The sequence below is a fragment of the Tetrahymena thermophila genome, assembly GCF_000189635.1.
Source record: "Tetrahymena thermophila SB210 genomic scaffold scf_8253899, whole genome shotgun sequence".
Classification (NCBI taxonomy): domain Eukaryota; phylum Ciliophora; class Oligohymenophorea; order Hymenostomatida; family Tetrahymenidae; genus Tetrahymena; species Tetrahymena thermophila.
In genome coordinates, this window is record NW_002475967.1 from 16,939 (window position 1) to 38,801 (window position 21,863).

The 21,863-nt window shown below is 19.0% G+C and overlaps 3 protein-coding genes across 3 annotated transcripts; 2 read left to right on the top strand and 1 right to left on the bottom strand. All coding sequences in view use genetic code 6, as the record gives it.

Moving 5' to 3' along the window:
* On the bottom strand, nt 1-8,364 carry TTHERM_001222475 (hypothetical protein; the record flags this gene model as incomplete). Its single annotated transcript, XM_012800871.1, has 19 exons — nt 1-85; nt 339-428; nt 681-770; nt 2,494-2,586; nt 2,736-2,825; nt 3,125-3,214; nt 3,508-3,597; nt 3,837-3,926; nt 4,229-4,318; nt 4,528-4,617; nt 4,898-4,987; nt 5,267-5,356; nt 5,648-5,737; nt 6,039-6,128; nt 6,365-6,454; nt 6,672-6,761; nt 7,639-7,728; nt 8,219-8,268; nt 8,326-8,364. The coding sequence occupies 19 exons, from the start codon at nt 8,362-8,364 to the stop codon at nt 1-3; spliced, it is 1,617 nt and encodes a 538-aa protein (XP_012656325.1).
* A 798-nt stretch (nt 8,365-9,162) lies between these two features.
* Nucleotides 9,163-12,555, top strand: TTHERM_01222500 (IBR domain protein; the record flags this gene model as incomplete). Its single annotated transcript, XM_001027223.2, has 7 exons — nt 9,163-9,531; nt 9,774-10,175; nt 10,267-10,431; nt 10,522-10,914; nt 10,965-11,129; nt 11,189-11,277; nt 11,343-12,555. Exons 1-7 carry the CDS (start codon nt 9,199-9,201, stop codon nt 12,553-12,555), a joined length of 2,760 nt encoding a protein of 919 aa, XP_001027223.2. The 5' UTR covers nt 9,163-9,198.
* Nucleotides 12,556-15,525: 2,970 nt separating this feature from the next.
* Nucleotides 15,526-21,097, top strand: TTHERM_001222505 (cyclic nucleotide-binding domain protein; the record flags this gene model as incomplete). Its single annotated transcript, XM_012800872.1, has 18 exons — nt 15,526-15,557; nt 15,616-15,708; nt 15,959-16,048; nt 16,298-16,387; nt 16,633-16,722; nt 16,974-17,063; nt 17,299-17,388; nt 17,645-17,734; nt 17,990-18,079; nt 18,335-18,424; nt 18,669-18,758; nt 19,002-19,091; nt 19,331-19,420; nt 19,675-19,764; nt 20,020-20,109; nt 20,366-20,455; nt 20,710-20,799; nt 21,007-21,097. The coding sequence occupies 18 exons, from the start codon at nt 15,526-15,528 to the stop codon at nt 21,095-21,097; spliced, it is 1,566 nt and encodes a 521-aa protein (XP_012656326.1).
* Nucleotides 21,098-21,863: the final 766 nt, after the last annotated feature.

The window sequence follows — 21,863 nt, forward strand, 5'->3', positions numbered from 1 at the left end:
TCAAGTGCTCAAATTTGAGAGATTAATGCAATTTGCTAAAGCAGAACCTAAGCCTGATGCACCTTCATCACCAATTTAATTCTAACTTTTTAAATATTGAAGAAAAAATATATCATTAAATAGTTAATTAGAAGGAAAAAATGAAGAAAAAATATGAAATAATAAAATTAATTAATAATAAATGCAAAAGTTGAAAATAAAATGATGAGCTAAATTAACAAAGAAAGAACAAAAAAAAGCAAGCACAATAAAAAGAAAAAGAAAAAAGAGCTTTATTGTTTTTAATTAGTTTTTATAATTAAAAATATCACAATCAAAATCAAATAAACTGTTTTTACCCAAAGTTAAGTCTCAAATTTGAGAGATTAATGCAATTTGCTAAAGCAGAACCTAAGCCTGATGCACCCATAGCTGTAATTTAATTGTAACTTTTTTAAATAATGAAGAAAAAATATATCATTAAATAGTTAATTAGAAGGGAAAAATGAAGAAAAAATATGAAATAATAAGAAATAAATAATAAAAGCAAAAGTTGAAAATAAAATTATGAGCTAAATAAACAAAGAAAGAATAAAAAAAAGCAAGCATAATAAAAAGAAAAAGAAAAAAGAGCTTTATTGTTTTTAATTAGTTTTTATAATTTGAAATATCACAATCCAAAACAAATAAAATGTTTATACAAAAGGTCAAGTGTCAAATTTGAGAGATTAATGCAATTTGCTAAAGCAGTACCTAAGCCTGATACATCTTCATTATCAATTTAATTTTGACTTTTTAAATATTGAAGTAAAAATATATCATTAAATAGAGTAAGTTACCATATAAATTTACAAAAAGTAAGTTTTATATACCAGTTTTTACATTTTATAAATTAAAATTTTAAATATTTTTTATCAATTTTTTTCCATCGTAGGTTTTCAAAATTTATTTTTTTCAAAAAAAAAGATATGTTATGCTTTCTAAAAATTAACTTTATTTATAATGTTATTAAGATATAAATTAAATAGGTATTTCACTCTAGTTAATAAGGAGGAAAAAATGAAGAAAAATATGATAAGATTAATTAATAATTAATAAAATTAACAAATAATGAAAAAATATGAATTATAATAAAAACAATAAGGAAAACAAATCAAATAAATTAAAAGACTATAATTTTTTAAATTAACTTTTATAATTAAAAATATTACAATGTTAAACTAGTAAATAGCTTTTATTAAGTGTAAATTTTAATAGCAAAAAATGAAGAAAAAATATCAAATAATAAAAAATGAATAATAAATAATATAAAATTGAAATGAAAATTAAGTTAAAATAGCTAAAAAATTTTAGTTTTAACAAAAATCAATAAATAATGATGATAATTTTTTTTATAAAAATTCTTTATTTAAATAAATTGAAAATTAAATATACAAAAAATATCAATAATAATAAAAATAATATTTTTTAATTAAATATACGCTAGATCAATATGGAGAACCTAATGAGATAAAAGTGAAGAGCTTAAAAACTTTTTTTATTAATTTATATAAATTTAAAGGATATTAATAAAAAAATTAATAATTACTTTTTCCAGATTATTATATTCTTTAATCTATTAAATCATTTATTTTTTTTCTCTCAAAAATATTGAATAGCAATTTATGAAATTTAATTAATTAATTAATTAATAATAAATGGATAAAAAGAACAAATAAATATAATAATTAATTAATTATCAAATATTAATTTATATATTTGGTTATATCACATACAAATTAATTTAACATTCACTACTTAAACTTAATATTTGTATTTAAAACATATACTTAAAAATATATATAGTAGGAATTAGAGATGGCCAGTTATTTATTTAGTCATATTTGAAAAAAACTGAATATTAACATTAAAAGCTTTGATTTTTTTGTTAAAATGTGGGATGTTTTTAAAGAAATTTATTTATTTAAGTAAATTTAATTTGTAATTTTCATTTATTTAATAAGCTATTAATTAACTTACTAAAATAAATATAATATTCATAAATATAAAATAAATTAATAATAATATTATTTATCTATGCATATTTTTGGTTAAATTATCTATTTTATTACAAAGTATTATATAATAAAGCCTACTACTTTCTATTACTCAAATATTTTATATTTATTCATCCTTTTTTCATCACAAGTTTATCACCAAAAACAGGTTTATATTTTAATAACAACTAATCTTTTTGATTTAAGACACTCACTTTTTAATTTCAATTCATTTATTTCAACAAAGAAATTATATTATTCACTTTTATATTATTTTAAATTAAAATAAAAAACTAAAAAAATTAAAGAGTATAAAATTTTTTAATTAATTAAAAAATAAAAAAAGATTAGCTGAATAAAAAGAAAAGAAAATTAAATTAAACAAAAAGCTAATAAACAAATTAAAATAGTTATATTGTTTTAAATTAATTTTTATAACTTAGAATATCACAATCCAAAACAAATAAATTTTTTTTACTCAAGAAAAAGTGTCAAAATTGAGAGTGTAGTGGATTTTCCTAAACCACATCCTAAGCCTTATAAACCATAATCAGTAATAATTTTATTGTCACTTTATAAATATATAATTAATTAGTAATTTAAAAAGAAAAGTAAATCAAATAAAAAGCAATAAACAAATTAAAAGAGCTATATATATTGTTTTAAATTCAATTTTATAACTAAAATTATCACAATTCAAAACTAAAAAACTGAATTTACCTAAGATCAAGTGTTAAATTTGAGAGATTAGCGCAATTTGCTAAAGCAGAACCTAAGCATGGTGCACCTTTATCACCAATTTTATTTCCACTATAAATATTGAATAAAAAATATAAAATTAATTAATACTTTATTAGTAGGAAAAAATAAACGAAAATATGAAATAATAAGAAATGAATTAATAAATAAATAAATAAATAAAAAATGTAGAAAATATAAAAATGAGCTAAATTTAGAAAAATACAAGAAAAATAAACATAAGTTCAACAAATAAAAAAAAGAAAGTAAATCAAATAAAAAAATAATAAATAAATTAAAATATTATATTGTTTTAAATTCATTTTTATAACTAAAAATATCAAAATCCATAACAAATAAACTGAATTTACCTAAGGTAAAGTGTCAAATTTGAGAGATTAATGAAATTTACTAAATTAGAACCTAAGCCTTATACACCAAGGTCACCAATTTTATTATAACTTTTGAAATAATGAATAAAAAATATGCAATTAATTAGTAATTTGGTAGGAAAAAATGAAAAGAAAATATGAAATAATAAGATATGAATTAATAGATAAAAAAAGCAAATCAATAATATTAAAAATGACTTAAATTTAGAAAGATGGAAGAAAAATAAACATAAGTTCAATAAAAAAGAAAAAGATAATAAATCAAATAAAAAGCTAATAAATAAATTAAAAGAGTTATATAGTTTTAAATTCATTTTTATAACTAAAAATATCACAATCCAAAATAAATAAACTGAATTTACCTAAGATTAAGTACCAAATTTGAGAGATTAGTGCAATTTGCTAACGCAGAACCTAAGCCTTATGCACCAATGTCACCAATTTTATTTTTACTTTTGAAATATTGAATAAAAAATTCTATTAATTAGTAATTTGATAGGAAAAAATGAAAAGAAAATATGAAATAATAAAAAATGAGTTAAATTTAGAAAGATGCAAGAAAAATAAACACAAGTTCAATAAAAAAGGAAAAAAAAGTGAATCAAATAAATAAATTAAAAGAGTCGTTTTATTTTAAATTCATTTTTATGAGTAAAAATGTCACAATCCAAAACAAATAAACTGAATTTACTTAAGATAGAGTACCAAATTTGAGAGATTAGTGCAATTTGCTAAAGCAGAACCTAAACCTAATGCTCCGTTAGCACCAATTTTATTACTACTTTTTAAATATTCAATAAAAAATATAAATTTTTTATAATTACTAATTTAGTAAGAAAAAGTGAAATGAAAATATTAAATAATAAGAAATGAATTAGTAAATAAAAAAAATCATATCTAGAATATAAAAAAATGAGTTAAATTTAGATAGATAGAAGAAAAATAAACATAAATTTCAATAAAAAATAAATAAAAAAAATAAATCAAATAAAATCTAATAAACAAATTAAAAGATCAATATTATTTTAAATTCAATTTTATAACTAAAAATATCACAATCCAAAACTAATAAACTATTTTTACCGAATAAAAAGTGCCAAATTTGAGAGATTAGTGCAATTTGCTAAAGCAGAGCCTAAGTCTGATGTACCTTTATCACCAATTTTATTTTTACTTTTTAGATATTAAATAAAAAATAAATTATTAATTTAGTAGGAAAAATGAAAAGAACTTATGAAATAATAAGAAACAAATTAAATTGACAAATATAAAAGAAAAATAAACACAAGTAAAATAAAAAAGAAAAAGAAAAGTAAATTAAATTAAATAAAAGCAATAAACAAATTTAATATCACAATCCAAAACAAATAAACTGAATTTACCTAAGATCAAGTGTCAAATTTGAGAGATTAGTGCAATTTGCTAAACCAGAACCTAAGTATGATACACATTTATCACCAATTTAATTCTCACTTTTTAAGTATTCAATAAAAAATATATATTAATTAGCAATTTATTCGGAAAAAAATGAAACAAAAATATGAAATAATAAGAAAAAATCAATACATAATAAAACCAAAGAAAGAAAATAAGAAAATGAGTTAAATTTAGAAAGAAGAGCATATAAAAGAAAAAAGAAAAAGAAAATTAAATCAAATAAAAAGTAATAATCGAATTAAAAGAGTTAAATTGTTTTAAATTCAATTATATAACTAAAAATGTCACAATCCAAAACAAATAAACTGTTTTTACTCAATGTAAAGTGCCAAATTTGAGAGATTAGTGCAATTTGCTAAACCAGAACCTAAGCTTAATGTACCTTAATCACCAATTTAATTGTTTCTTTTTAAATATTGAAGAAAAATATATTATTAATTAGTTATTTGATAGGAAAAAATAAAAAGAAAATATGAAATAATTTTAATAAAAAAAGCAAATCTAGAATATAAAAAAATGAGTTAAATTTAGAAAGATAGAATAAAATAAATATAAGTTCAATAAAAAAGAAAAAGAAAAGTAAATCAAATAAAAACCAAAAAACAAATTAAAAAAGCTCTTTTGTTTTAAATTCAATTTTATAAGTAATAATACCACAATCCAAAACAAATAAACTAAATTTACCTAAGATTAAGTGTCAAAATTGATAGATTAGTGTACTTTACTAAAGTAGAACCTAAGCCTTATGCGCCTATTGCTCCAATTTCATTCATGCTTGTTAAATTTTGAATAAAAAATATATAATTAATTAATAATTTAGTAGGAAAAAATCAAAAGAAAATACTAAATAATAAGAAATGAATTAATAATTAAAAAAATATAAAAAATAAAAATGAGTTAAATTTAAATATATAGAAGAAAAATAAACATTAATTCAATAAAAAAGAAAAAGAAAAGTAAATTAAACAAAAAGCAATAAACAAATTAAAAGAGCTATATATAGTATTTTAAATTCAATTTTATAACTAAAAATATCATAATCCAAAACTAATAAATTAATTTTACCAAAGAGAAAGTGTCAAATTTGAGATATTAGTGCAATTAGCTAAAGCAGAACTTAAGCCTGATGCACCTTAAGCACCAATTTAATTACCACTTTTTAAATATTTAATAAAAAGCTTATAATTAATTAGTACTTATGTATGAAAAAATTAAAAGAAAATATGAAATAATAAGAAATGAATTAATAAATAAATAAATAAATAAAAGCAAATTTAGAAAATTACAGAATCAACAAAATTGACAAATATAAAGGAAAAATTAAAAAAAAGTCAAATAAAATAAAAGAAAATTAAATCAAATAAAAAGAAATAAACAAATTAAAAGAGCTATTTTGTTTTAAATTCAATTTTATAAGTAAAAATATCACAATCCTAAACAAATAAACTGAATTTACCTAAGATGAAGTGCCAAATTTGAGAGATTAGTGCAATTTGCTAATGCAGAGCCTAAGCATGATGCACCTTGAGGACGAATTTGATTGGTACTTTTGAAATATTGAATAAAAAATATACAGTTAATTAGTAGTTTAGTTGGAAAAAATGAAATAATAAGAAAAGAATTAATAAATAATATAAGCAAATATTGAAAATAATATAATCAATTTAATTGGCAAATATAGATAAAAAATAAATATAAGTCAAATAAAAAAGAAAAAGCTTGTTTTAAATTCTTTTTTATAACTAAAAATATCACAATCCAAAACAAATAAACTGAATTTACCTAAGATCAAGTACCAAATTTGAGAGATTAGTGCAATTTGCTAAAGCAGAGCCCAATTCTGATGCACCTTTATCACCAATTTCACTGATACTTTTTAAATATTGAATATAATTAGTAATTTAGCATTAAAAAATGAAAAGAAAATATGAAATCATAAGAAATGAATTAAATTGACAAATATAAAAGAAAAAGAAAAGTAAATCAAATAAAAAACAAATAAAACAAATTTAAAGAGCTAATTAATTTGTTTTAAATTCAATTTTAAAACTAAAAATATCACAATCCAAAACAAATAAACTGAATTTACCTAAGATCAAGTACCAAATTTGAGAGATTAGTGCATTTAGCTAAAGCAGTACCTAAATCTGATGCATCTTAATCGCTGATTTAATTATTTCTTTTTAAATATTGTAAGAAAAAATAAATAATTAATTAGTAATTTTAAAGGAAAAAATTAAAAGAAAATATGAAATAATAAGAAATAAATTAATAAATAATAAAAGTAAATCTAGAAAATATTAAAATGAGTTAAATTTAGAAAGATAAAAGAAAAATAAACATAAGTTCAATAAAAAAGAAAAAGCAAATTAAATCAAATAAAAAGTAATCAACAAATTAAAAGAGCATTATTGTTTTAAATTTAATTTTATAAGTAAAAAAATCACAATCCAGAACAAATAAACTATTTTTACCTAAGATAAAGTGTCAAATTTGAGAGACTATCCAAAAATTTTATAAAAATTATTTTTGTAAAAATTTAGGATATAATGTGTTTTGTTTCATATGCTTCTAGTGCTTCTAATGCTTCTAGTGCATCTGATGCATCTAGTGCATCAAGTGTTGCATCTAATGCATCAATTGTTTCAAGTTTTTAATTTAATATAAATAAAATAAAATATAAAAATAAATAAATGTATTAACTACTATTAAATATTTCATTTAAGATGTATTCTGAGTGCATTTCTATGTGCGAGTATTTCATTCATTCATCATCACCAATTTTACTCCCACTTTATAAATATAGAAGTAGAAAAAAACAATTAATTCGTAATTTTCTAGGAAAATATGAAATGAATTAATAAATAATAAAACAAATATTGAAAATTACAAAATCAATTAAATTGACAAATATAGAAGAAAAATAAATAAAAGTCAAATAAAAAAGAAAAGTAAATCAAATAAAAAGCAATAAACAAATTTAAAGAGCTACATTGTTTTAAATTCAATTTTGTAACTAAAAATATCACATAAAAAAAGAAATAAACTGAATTTACTTAAGATTAAGTGTCAAATTTGAGAGGTTAGTACAATTTGCTAAAGCAGAACATAAGCCTGATGCACGTTTATCACCAATTTTTTTTTTGCTTTTGAAATATTGAATAAAAAATACAATTAATTAGTAATTTAGTAGGAAAAAATTAAAAGAAAATATGAAATAATAAGAAATGAAAATAAAAATATAAAAAATAAAAAAGTGAGTTAAATTTAGATAGATAGAAGAAAAATAAACCCAAGTTAAATAAAAAAGAAAAAGAAAAGTAAATTAAATAAAAATTTAAAAAACAAATTAAACGAATTTTATTGCTTTAAATTTAATTTATATGTAAAAATATCACAATCCAAAACTAATAAACAATTTTTTATCAATTAGAAATTTTATAAATAAAAATGAATATTTCAATAATTTAGGATAAAAATTAAATTAAAATAACAAAAAAAAGATTTATAAATAAAATTTACTAATTTAGGGGATAATTTCAATTAGAAAAATAAAATTTTCAATGAACTGAAAGTTAAATATATAAAAAATATTAATTAATAATAATAAAAATAATAGTAAAAAATTAAATATACGCCAGATTAATATAGAGAACCTAATGAGATAAAAGTGAAGAGCTTAAAAACTTTTTTTATTAATTTAAATAAATTTAAAAGATATTGATAAAAAAATTAATAATTACTTCTTTTAATTTTTAGTATTCTTTAATCTATTACATCATCTATTTTTTTTTTCAAAAAAATTGAAAAGCAATTTATGGAAATTTAATTAATTATAAGTGGATAAAAGAACAAAAATTATATCAATTTATAGATTTGCTTTAAGTAGGAGAAATTCACAAAAAAATTAATATAACATTCATTATTCAATCTTTTTTTTCTATTTAAATTGTGTGCTTAAAAATATAGTATAAACTGGAGATTTGATATAAAATATAATGAGAATGCGAACTCACTAGAATAAAATAAAATTTTTAGGTATTTAGAGTTAAATTAATTGAAAAATCGTAAAGATTAAATATAAATAAATTATAAATATTATTAATTAAATTCTATTATATAATTATTTATTTTTATATAAATTACATTTAAACACATCAGCCATAAAACCAAAATAAAAAAAGCAAGAAGACTAACCTACTAGTTAGCATTCAATTTTTAAATAAAAACTTATTGAAATTCCGCTGACATTATGTATGTATCCAGTCAGCGGAATTTCAATACCTGGATTAGCAATAATTCATATTGATTTTAGCACATTTTAATCTATTACACCAAAATAATCTTTATTAATTGATTCATTGAATTTACTTTATCAAATTTTGATGACGTATAAAAAAATATCTAAAAATAAATAATATATTTATTTTTATAAAAGTGTTTTATTTTTTTTAATTTTCATAGAACTAATTTATAAAATAAAAGTATTTTTAAACAGAAAATACCTTTATAAATTAGATATAAGAAATAATTAAAAAAATAATTAATTTAAATCAAATACTGTGATTAATTTCATTAAATATTAAGAAAAACATCTAAAGCAAATACTTTATAAAATGGGTGTATAAGTTATCTAAAATTTTGAAATAAACGATTTAAAATAAATGTTTGTTTCTGTCTCTTTAGCAGAAGAAGATAGAGAATTAATTGCATTTTTAGCTGGTGCTCAATACGCTTACGGCAAGGTAGAGAGGAGTTCATTAAGTGGTTTAATTGCTTAAATTGCTTAACTAATATAGATATCATAATAGAATGGTTAAAATGAAATTAAACAAGAAATATTTGCATCTCTGGTTAATAACGCATAATAAGAACCTTTTAGATATATCGAAGAACTCTCCAAGAACAGAAATCAATCAAAAATTAGCATAAATAATACTGAGTTAAATGTAAAATTAACTTTTTTATATCCCATTTTTTAAATATTTAGCTTAGAGTATTTATCTTATAAAAGTTTCTCTTAAATAATTAAAAAATAAAAATATTTTATTTACTTTTTATTATTTTTTTGTGTAAATTTTCTTTTTAATAAATAAAAATATTTTCTTTGTTTGATTTAAATTCTAAAATATAAATTCTATTTTATAAAATTGCATGTTCATTTTACAAATTAATGTTTTTTTGAAAGTAGAATCAAGATAAAAAATATGCTTAAGATGAAATAGAAGAGGAAGAAGAAGAAGAAAAGGAAGTATATGATAACAAAAACAAATTAAATTAGTTTGAATACTAATTAAATAAAATGACTTTCAATGAAAGGCAGAATACTTATTGTAATTGCAATATATGCTTTGATTTAAAAGTTAGTGAATAGTTTTTTTACTTAGATTGCAATCATGTTTTTCATAATTAATGCTTCCATGATTACTTATAGCTATAAATAAATTCTGATAATTTTTTGATAAAATGCCCTCATAATGACTGCTGCTACTAAATTCCATAGAGAATCTTAAATGAAGTTTTAAATAAGGAGGAACTAGAAGCCTTAGAACTTAAATCAATAACATCATTTTTATCTTAGAATTAGGTTTAAGTAAATATTCTTTTTTTTAATAATTTATAAGCACATTTTTTTAATTTTTCTGCTTTTATAAATTTTAAAATAATTTATTTTTTATTTATAGATTAAATAATGTCCTACTTTGAATTGCGAATTTACTTTTTCAAATGAAGATAATTTAACAAAGCTTGATTGCCCATATTGTAATAAAATCTACTGTTTAGCTTGCAATTGCTTGTTTCATGATAATTTAACTTGCGAAGAGTATTAAATGTCACTCAATAGTTCTGTAAATTGAAATATTTAATTGCATTTTTATTCATTTTTTTAGTATTTTTAATTTTTTATTAATTTATTTTAACTCTATTATAAAATAAAGCAATCAAAAGACAAAATGTCAGAAGCTTAAAATAAGAATTAAAACATATCTGCTTAAAAACCTAAAATTTCTAATGAATAAATATAAACTGAAATAAAAGAAGTTTAATAAGGCTTAGATAATGAAAATGATTGGGTCTGTGAAATATGTTATGAAAATATGACTAGCAAAGACTATATACCTCTTTTATGTGATCATATTTTCCATAAAAATTGTTTAGCTTAATATTTTACTACCTAAATAAATGAAAAGAAGTTTCCTTTAAAGTGCCCAAATTCTAATTGCACTCTACCTATCAATTAATAAGACTTGAGGGAAGTCTTGAATGAAATTGAAATTTAAAGATATGAGAAATTTAGCTTGTAAAATTATATTGACTCAAACGCAGATGAAGTAAACTTTCTCTATTAAAGCACTTTTTTCATTATTTTTTAATTTTAAAGATATCTTGGTGTCCTACTCCTAACTGCGAATATGCTTTCATTATAGAGAAAGATTAAAATCAGCTTAATTGCCCTAAATGTAATAAGTCTTATTGCTTAAATTGCAAATGCGATTATCATAATGGATAAACTTGTTAAGAATATAAAATATCTAACAATTTTACAGTAAAAATTAACTAAGATTTGCAATTATTCTAACCAAACATTTTATTTAACAATAAAAGGAAGAAGATTAAAAATTTGAATAATTTGTGGCTGGCTAAAAATTTAAGTAATGCTCAAAATGCAAAATGTGGGTTGAAAAAAACTAAGGGTAACTTATTAATAGATAGATATTAGATTTTTAATAGATTTTTAACATATTGGTTTTTATTAAAGGTGTGATCACATGACATGTAGATGTGGCTATTAATTTTGCTATAAGTGTGGAGGAGTTTATTTATAGTGCAATTGCTCATAAGGATATAGATAACTACTACCTTTTTCAAATTTATTTAGGCAACCTATACCTACGTTCTTATACAATCTAAATGATAATGATGATTATTCTAATGACAGTAGTTTAGATGATTTCATTTTTAATTAAAGTAAATTTGCAACCAATTATTAAAATGGTTTGAGATAAAATACGTCTTAATATTCGACGATTAATGATGATTCTTTTGAATTATAAATTAATAACCATAAATAAATAAATGAAAATGAAATTTAGATTAAAAATACTTAAAGCAATTCTCTAAATACTTAAAATTAAATGGTTAATTACAATAGAAAATATTAAAATAGAAATAATAGTACCTAATATTAATTGCTTAAATATCTATAAAGAGAAAACAGAAAACGTAATAACTAAAATTAAAATAGAGATGATGATAATAATAATAATGATAATAATAATAATTAAGATGGTTTTAGAGATCACAATGACTAAAGTTAAAATAAAGATGATAATAATAACTAAAATAAATTGATTAATCAAAAAAGACCTTATTATAAAAACAGAAACCACAATGACTAAAATTAAAAAAGAGATGATAATAATGATAAAAGTAATAATCACTAAGATGATTCGATTTATTAAAGAACAACATATTATAAAGACAGAAATTACAGTGACTAAAACTATTATAGAGATAATAATAATAATAATAATAACTAAGGTGACTTTATTTGTCAAAGAAATCCTTATTATTAAAACATAGATCACAGTGAATAAAATTATGGTAGTGATAATAATTACTAAGATTATTTTTTTAATGAATAGAGACCATATTATTCAAATAAATATTAAAGCTACTAAAATTAAAATAAATTAGGATAAAATAAGTAACTAAATCAGAGAAGCTATTAATAAAACTAAATGAATTTTTAAAATATTAATTAGAACAATTAATCTTTCATAAATGCATAAAACAAACCTGAAAATTCATTAAAAAAGAATGTAAATAATAAAAGTAAAAGCTCCAACAATTAACCGTTTAAGAGCAATAAAATACCAAACCTTACAAAATATTAAGTTCTTAATAATAATAAAAATAGTATTAAAAATAATAAAAATAGTAATAATAATAATAATAATAATAATGAATGATATTTAAGATAAATATTAATATATTTGATAACTCTCAAAAAATTGATTATAAGATTAATGATTACTTAAGGAATATGAAACAACTTTAATTTAAAGAAAACAATAAAAACAAATAGTAATTTACTTTTATTTTATTGTATTTAATAAAACTATAACTGTTTACTAATTGTATGTGCTATATAAGTAAGTAAGTATCTATTTTTATACTTTTTCCTTTATTAAAATTTTCCATCCAAATTTAATTTAAAAATTGATTATAAGATTAATGACTACTTAAGGAAAATGAAACAACTTTAATTTAAAGAAAACAATAAAAACAAATAGTTATTTACTTTTATTTTATAGTATTTAATAAAATTATAACTGTTTATTAATTGTATGTGCTATATAAGTAAGCAAGTATCTATTTTATTCTTTTTCATTTATTAAAATTTTCCATGTGAATTTAATTTAAAAATTTAAAGATAAGCAATTATTTATCATTTATTTTATAGCACTTGCAGGTAGGTATTAAATTCTTATAGATTTGGAAAATTAAGAATTTAATTCATAGATTTGTTATTTTAAAATAGATTAATTAAATAATTTTATTTTAATTTTAATTGTAAAATATAAAAATTTTATAATATAAATATGTAATTTAAGAAATTCTATTATAAATTTTAAATAGATTTTTATTTTTTTTATATTATTTTTGTATATGCTTAATTATTTTAAAAGAAAATATTAATTTATTTAATTCATAATCAAATATTCCAAACTCTTTTGGAAAAATGTTAAAAATTTGGAAAAATTATTGCAAATATTTTTGAAAAAAAAATAAATGATAAATAGATTAATACATATTACAAATTAGAAGAAGTAATTATTAATTTTTTTTAATATCATTTAAATTTATATAAATTAATAAAAAAAGTTTTTAAACTCTTCATTTTTATATCATTATGTATTCAGTATTTATCTGATGTATATTTAATTAAAAAATATTGATTTGATTATTATTAATATTTTTTATGCATTAAATTTTCATTTTATTTAAATAAATAGTTTTTGTAAGAGAAATTATCATCATTATTCGTTCATTTATTGATTTTATTAAAACTAGAATTTTTTAGCATTTTAACTTAATATTATTCACTTTATTATTTGATATTTTTTCTTAGTTTTTGGCTATTAAAACTTACACTTAATAAAAGCAGTTAATTAGTTTTGTAATGTAATATTTTTAATATTAAAAGCTAATTTAAAACATTAAAGCTCTTTTAATTTATTTGATTTATTTTCCTTTTTCTTTTTATTATGATTTCTTTTTTTTCATTCTTTGTTAATTATATTATTTATTAATTTATCTGATTATTTCATATTTTTTCCTTCTAATTAACTAGAGTGAAATGGCTATTTAATTTATAAAAGGCGAAATGTAATTTATTTTACTAACATAATAAATAAAGCTTAATTAATTAGCTTAAAACAGCTTTTTTTATTTTTGAGTTTTTAGAAAGCTTTAAATTTACAATATGTAAAATTTGAAATAAAATATACATATCCTATATTCTAATCACATATCATTTTTTTTGAAAAAATAAATTTTTAATAATTTTACTAACTCAATAATCAAGAGTTTCGCAAAATATAATATTAAAAATTTTTTTTGATTTTAATTACATACCTTAGATTCTCGTTAATTAAGGACCAGTTTAATTATGGACTTTTTTGAGTGGTATTTCATCACCATATAGTACTCCTGGTGTTTGGGGTGGGGGTTTGTGAGAATTAAAGAGAATTTATGATATATAAATCAGATTTTTTAATGAATAAATATATAAAAGATATATTTCATAATAAGCTAGGTAAACCATTAAATTTTTGTATGGCATCTTGCTATAATTAGAGATATTATAAATTTTCCTAAAATTACAGAGCTAAAAAAGAAAAATCTACTTATAAACAATATATTTATAATATTTAAGAACATTAACTACTAGGTTTTTTTCAAATATGACTAAATAAATAACTGGCCATCTCTAATTCCTACTATATATATTTTTAAGTATATGTTTTAAAAACAAATTTTAAGTTTAAGTAGTGAATGTTAAATTAATTTTTATCTGATATCTCTTCATAGAACTAAATATATATATTAATATTTGATAATTAATTAATTAATTATTATATTTATTTATTCTTTGTATCCATTTATTATTAATTAATTAATTAATTAAATTTCATAAATTGCTATTCAATATTTTTGAAAAAAAAAATAAATGATATAATAGATTAAATATTACACAAAATTATAAGAAGTAATTATTAATTTTTTTATTAATATCCTTTAAATTTATATTTATTAATAAAAAAAGCTTAAAAGCTCTTCACTTTTATCTCATTAGGTTCTCCATATTGATCTTTAGTATATTTAATTAAAAAATATTATTTTTATTATTATTGATATTTTTTGTATATTTAATTTTCAATTTATTTAGATAAATAATTTTCATAAAAAAAATTATCATCATTATTTATTTATTGATTTTTGTTAAAACTAAAATTTTTTAGCTATTTTAACTTAATTTTCATTTCAATTTTTAATTAATTATTTATTATTCATTTTTTTTATTTGATATTTTTATTAAAACTTACACTTAATAAAAGCTATTTATTTGTTTTACATTGTAATATTTTAATTATAAAAGTTAATTTAAAACATTATAGTTCTTTTAATTATGATTTCTTATTTTTTCATTTTTTGTTAATTTTATTAATTATTAATTAATCTTATCATATTTTTTCTTCATTTTTTCCTCCTAATTATCTAGAGTGAAATACCTATTTAATTTATATTTTAATAACATTATAAATAAAGCTAATTTTTAGAAAGCATAACATATCTTTTTTTTTGAAAAAATAAATTTTGAAAACCTAGGATGGAAAAAAATTCATAAAAAATATTTAAAATTTTAATTTTATAAAATGTAAAAACTGGTATATAAAACTCGTTTTTTGTAAATTTGTATGGTAACTTACTCTATTTAATGATATATTATTTCTTCAATATTTAAGAAGGGGCAAATATATTGGTGATAAAGGTGCATCAGGCTTAGGTTCTGCTTTAGCAAATTGCATTAATCTCTCAAATTTGACACTTGAACTCCAGTAAAAACAGTTTATTTGTTTTGGATTGTGATATTTTAATTATAAAAACTAATTAAAAACAATAAAGCTTTTATTTCTTTTTCTTTTTATTGTGCTTGCTTATTTTTGTTCTTTGTTAATTTAGCTCATCATTATTTTCAACTTTTGCTTTTATTATTAATTAACTAATCTTATTATTTCATATTTTTTCTTCATTTGTTCCTTCTAATTAACTATTTAATGATATATTTTTTCTTCAATATTTTAAAAGTTCGAATAAAATTGGTGATAAAGGTCTATCAGGCTTAGGCTCTGGTTTAGCAAATTGCATAAATCTCTCAAATTTGAAACTTGGTCTTCAGTAAAAACAGTTTATTTGTTTTGGATTGTGATATTTTAATTATAAAAACTAATTTAAAACAATTAGCTCTTTTTTCTTTTTATTGCGCTTGCTTTTTTTAGTGTTATTTCTTTGTTAATTTAGCTCATCATTATTTTCAACTTTTGCTTTTATTATTAATTAACTAATCTTATTATTTCATATTTTTTCTTCATTTGTTCCTTCTAATTAACTATTTAATGATATATTTTTTCTTCAATATTTTAAAAGTTCGAATAAAATTGGTGATAAAGGTCTATCAGGCTTAGGCTCTGGTTTAGCAAATTGCATAAATCTCTCAAATTTGAAACTTGGTCTTCAGTAAAAACAGTTTATTTGTTTTGGATTGTGATATTTTAATTATAAAAACTAATTTAAAACAATTAGCTCTTTTTTCTTTTTATTGCGCTTGCTTTTTTTAGTGTTATTTCTTTGTTAATTTAGCTCATCATTTTATTTTCAAATTTTGCATTTATCATAAATTAATCAATTATTTCATATTTTTTATCCATTTTTTCCTTCTAATTAACTATTTATTTATATATTTTTCTTTAATATCTAAAAAGTTATAATTAAATTGATGATGAAGGTGCATCAGGCTTAGGTTCTGCTTTGGCAAATTGCATTAATCTCTCAAATTTAACACTTGAACTTCGGTAAAAACTGTTTATTTGTTTTGGATTGTGATATTTTAATTATAAAAACTAATTAAAAACAATAAAGCTCTTTTTTATTTTGTTTTTACTGTGCTTGCTTTTTTTTGTTCTTTCTTTGTTAATTTAGCTCATCATTTTATTTTCAACTTTTGCTTTTATTATTCATTAATCTTATTATTTATTATTTTTTCTACATTTTTTCCTTCTAATTAACTATTTAATGATATATTTTTTCTTTAAAATTTAAAAAGTTCGAATAAAATTGGTGATAAAGGTGTATCAGGCTTAGGTTCTGCTTTAGCAAATTGCATAAATCTCTCAAATTTGACACTTGAACTTGGGTAAAAACAGTTTATTTGTTTTGGATTGTGATATTTATAATTACAAAAACTAATTAAAAACAATAAAGCTCATTTTTTTTTGTTTTTACTGTGCTTATTTTTTTTGTTCTTTTTTGTTAATTTAGCTCATCATTTTATTTTCAACTTTAGCTTTTATTATTAATTAATCTTATTATTCATTTTTTCCTTCAAATTAACTATTTAATAATATATTTTTTCTACAATATTTAAAAAGTGAAAATTAAATTGGTGCAATGGGTGCTTCTGGTTTAGGTCCTGCTTTGGCAAATTGCATAAATCTCTCAAATTTGAAACTTTATCTTCAGTAAAAACAGTTTATTTGTTTTGGATTGTGATATTTTAATTATAAAACTAATTAAAAACAATAAAGCTCTTTTTTCTTTTTCTTTTTACTGTGCTTGCTTTTTTGTTATTGTTTATTTGTTAATTTAGATCATCATTTTATTTTCAACTTTTACTTTTATTATTAATTAATTAATCTTATTATTTCATATTTTTTCTACATTTATTCCTTCTAATTAACTTTTTAATGATATATTTTTCCTTCAATATTTTAAAAGTTGCAATTAAATTGGTGATGAAGGTGCATCAGGCTTAGGTTCTGCTTTAGCAAATTGCATTAATCTCTCAAATTTGACACTTTATCTTAAGTAAAAACAGTTTATTTGTTTTGGATTGTGATATTTTAATTATAAAAACTAATTAAAAACAATAAAGCTTTTTATTCTTTTTCTTTTTATTGTGCTTTCTTTTTTTTGTTATTCATTTGTTAATTTAGCTCATCATTTTATTTTCAACTTTTGCTTTTATTATTCATTAATCTATTATTTCATATTTTTTCTCCATTTTTTCTTTCTAATTAACTATTTATTTAATGATATATTTTTTCTTCAATATTTAAAAAGTTCGAATAAAATTGGTGATAAAGGTGTATCAGGCTTAGGTTCTGGTTTAGCAAATTGCATTAATCTCTCAAATTTGACACTTGACCTTGGGTAAAAACAGTTTATTTGTTTTGTATTGTGATATTTTAATTATAAAAACTAATTAAAAACAATAAAGCTCTTTTTTCTTTTTCTTTTTATTGTGCTTGTTTTAGTTTGTTATTTCTTTGTTAATTTAGCTCATCATTTTATTTTCAACTTTTACTATTATTATTAATTAATTAATCTTATAATTTCATATTTTTCTACATTTTTTCCTTGTAATTAACTATTTAATGATATATTTTTTCTTTAATATTTAAAAAGTATAAATGAAATTGGTACAATGGATGCATCAGGCTTAGGTTCTGCTTTAGCAAATTGCATTAATCTCTCAAATTTGACACTTGACCTTCGGTAAAAACAGTTTATTTGTTTTGGATTGTGATATTTTAATTATAAAAACTAATAAAAAACAATAAAGCTCTTTTTTCTTTTTAATTTGCTTGCTTTTTTTTGTTCATTTTTTATTAATTTAGCTCTTCATTTTATTTTAAACTTTTGCTTTTATTATTAATTAATCTTATTATTTGATTTTTTTCTTCATATTTTCTTTCTAATTAACTATTTAATGATATATTTTTCTTCAATATTTAAAAAGTTCTAATTTAATTGGTGATGAAGGTGCATCAGGCTTAAGTTCTGTTTTAGCAAATTGCATAAATCTCTCAAATTTGACACTTTATCTTAAGTAAAAACAGTTTATTTGTTTTGGATTGTGATATTTTAATTATAAAAACTAATTAAAAACAATAAAGCTTTTTATTCTTTTTCTTTTTATTGTGCTTGCTTTTTTTTGTTATTTCTTTGTTAATTTAGCTCATCATTTTATTTTCAACTTTTGCTTTTTTTATTAATTAATTAATCTTATTATTTATTATTTTTTCTACATTTTTTCCTTCATGATATATTTTTTTCTTCAATATTTAAAAAGTTCGAATAAAATTGGTGATAAAGGTGTATCAGGCTTAGGTTCTGGTTTAGCAAATTGCATTAATCTCTCAAATTTGACACTTGACCTTGGGTAAAAACAGTTTATTTGTTTTGGATTGTGATATTTTAATTATAAAAACTAATTAAAAACAATAAAGCTATTTTTTCTTTTTCTTTTTATTGAGCTTCCTTTTTTTTGTCATTTTTTTGTTAATTTAGCTCATCATTTTATTTTCAACTTTTGCTTTTATTTTTAATTAATCTTATTATTTCATTTTTTCCTTCAAATTAACTATTTAATATTATATTTTTTCTATAATATTTAAAAAGTGGAAATTAAATTGGTGCAATCGGTGCATCAGGCTTAGGCTCTGCTTTAGCTAATTGCATTAATCTCTCAAATTTGACACTTGACCTTCGGTAAAAACAGTTTATTTATTTATGATTGTGATATTTTAATTATAAAAACTAATTAAAAGCAATAAAGGTCTTTTTTCTTTTTCTTTTTATTTTGCTTGCTTTTTTTTGTTCTTTTTTTGTTAATTTATTTAGCTCTTCATTTTATTTTAAACTTTTGATTTTATTATTAATTAATCTTATTATTTGATTTTTTTCTTCATATTTTCTTTCTAATTAACTATTTAATGATATATTTTTCTTCAATATTTAAAAAGTGGCAGTTATATTGGTGATGAAGGTGCATCAGGCTTAGGTTCTGCTTTAGCAAAATGCATTAAAATCTCAAATTTGAGACTTGAACTTCCGTAAAAACAGTTTATTTGTTTTGGATTGAGATATTTTAATTACAAAAACTAATTAAAAACAATAATTCTCTTTTTTCTTTTTCTTTTTATTTTGCTTGCTTTTTTTTGTTATTTCTTTGTTAATTTAGCTCATCATTTTATTTTCAAATTTTTCTTTTATTATTCATTAATCTATTATTTCATATTTTTTCTCCATTTTTTCCTTCTAATTAACTATTTATTTAATGATATATTTTTTCTTCAATATTTAAAAAGTTACAATTAAATTCATGATAAAGGTGCATCAGGCTTAGGTTCTGCTTTAGCAAATTGCATTAATCTCTCAAATTTGACACTTGACCTTGGGTAAAAACAGTTTATTTGTTTTGGATTGTGATATTTTAATTATAAAAACTAATTAAAAACAATAAAGCTCTTTTTTCTTTTTCTTTTTCTTTTTATTATGCTTGCTTTTTTTTATTAATACTTTGTTAATTTAGCTCATCATTTTATTTTCAACTTTTGCTTTTATGATTAATTAATCTTATTTTTTATTTTTTTCTTCATTTTTTCCTTCTAATTAACTACTTAATAATATATTTTTTCTTCAATATTTAAAAAGTGCAAATTATTTTGGTGCAATGGGTGCATCAGGCTTAGGTTCTGCTTTAGCAAATTACATTAATCTTTCAAATTTGAAGCTTGATCTTAAGTAAAAACAGTTTATTTGTTTTGGATTGTGATATTTTAATTATAAAAACTAATTAAAAACAATAAAGCTCTTTTTTATTTTTCTTTCTTTAGCTTGCTTTTTTTTGTTCTTTCTTTGTTAATTTAGCTCATCATTTTATTTTCAACTCTTTCTTTTATTATTAATTAATTAATCTTATTATTTCATATTTTTTCTCCATTTTTTCCCTCTAATTAACTATTTAATGATATATTTTTTCTTCAATATTAAAAAAGTTATAATTAAATTGATGATGAAGGTGCATCAAGCTTATGTTCTGCTTTAGCAAATTGCATTAATCTCTCAAATTTGACTCTTGGTCTTGGGTAAAAACAGTTTATTTGTTTTGGATTTTAATACTTTTATTTATAAAAATTTAAAAACAATATTTTAATTTATTTATTTAACTTATTTTTCTTTTTCTTTTTTATTCTGCTAATGCTTTTTATATTTTAATTGTACTAATAATTTTTAATTAAAAATTTTTTTTCTATTTAATTTTTTTAGAATTTTATTTTAATTTAATAAAAAAGTTAAAACTAAATTGATGAATAATAATAACTGAAAGTAAAAAGCAACTGCCTAAAATCAAAAAGATTAGTTATCTTTGAAATAAATTTCTGATGATATATAATAGCGAAGAAGAATTAATAAATATTAAATATTTGAATAATAGAAAATAGTATGTTTTATTTATTACATAATATTTTGTAATAAGATAACTTAACCTAAAATATAAATAGATTTATTTTTATTTTTTTATTTATGAATATCATTTTTTGTAAGTTAATTTTTATTAACTAGATAGAACTGAAAGTAAAGCGGAAGCAATATTAATTTAAATTCAAATATTTCCCCCCGTATATCTATCTTTTGGGAACAGATAAGTCTAAGTACCTGATGGTTAATACCGGGGATCATTTTTTGCTAGGTTATATCACATTAAATAATTTATTTATAAAATCATATTTATTTTTTGAATTTGAAATTTAATTAGGAATAAATTAACTGGTAGACAGTCAAGTATTCTATTTCTTAATAAATTATTTCAAAAAAATAAATATATTAAATTTTTAAGTAGAAAAACTATTTTATAAATTTGATAAAATCTTTAATATTAAATTAAGTCTTTTTTAAAATTAATTTATGAGTTTTTTTAAATATTATTTTTAATATTTGACAATTTTTTTTTAATGTATTTTGTTTTAAAAACTTTTACATAAGCTTTTACATTTTTTTGTTGATTTATATTTAAAAAAATTAAAAACAGAGATAGTGAGTGAGTGTTTCATTTATTTAAAATTTTCTAAATTTATATTTATTAAAAATAACTTAAAAAAAGCCAACTTTTTTTATGAAATTATTTAATACACTAATATAAAAAAATAAA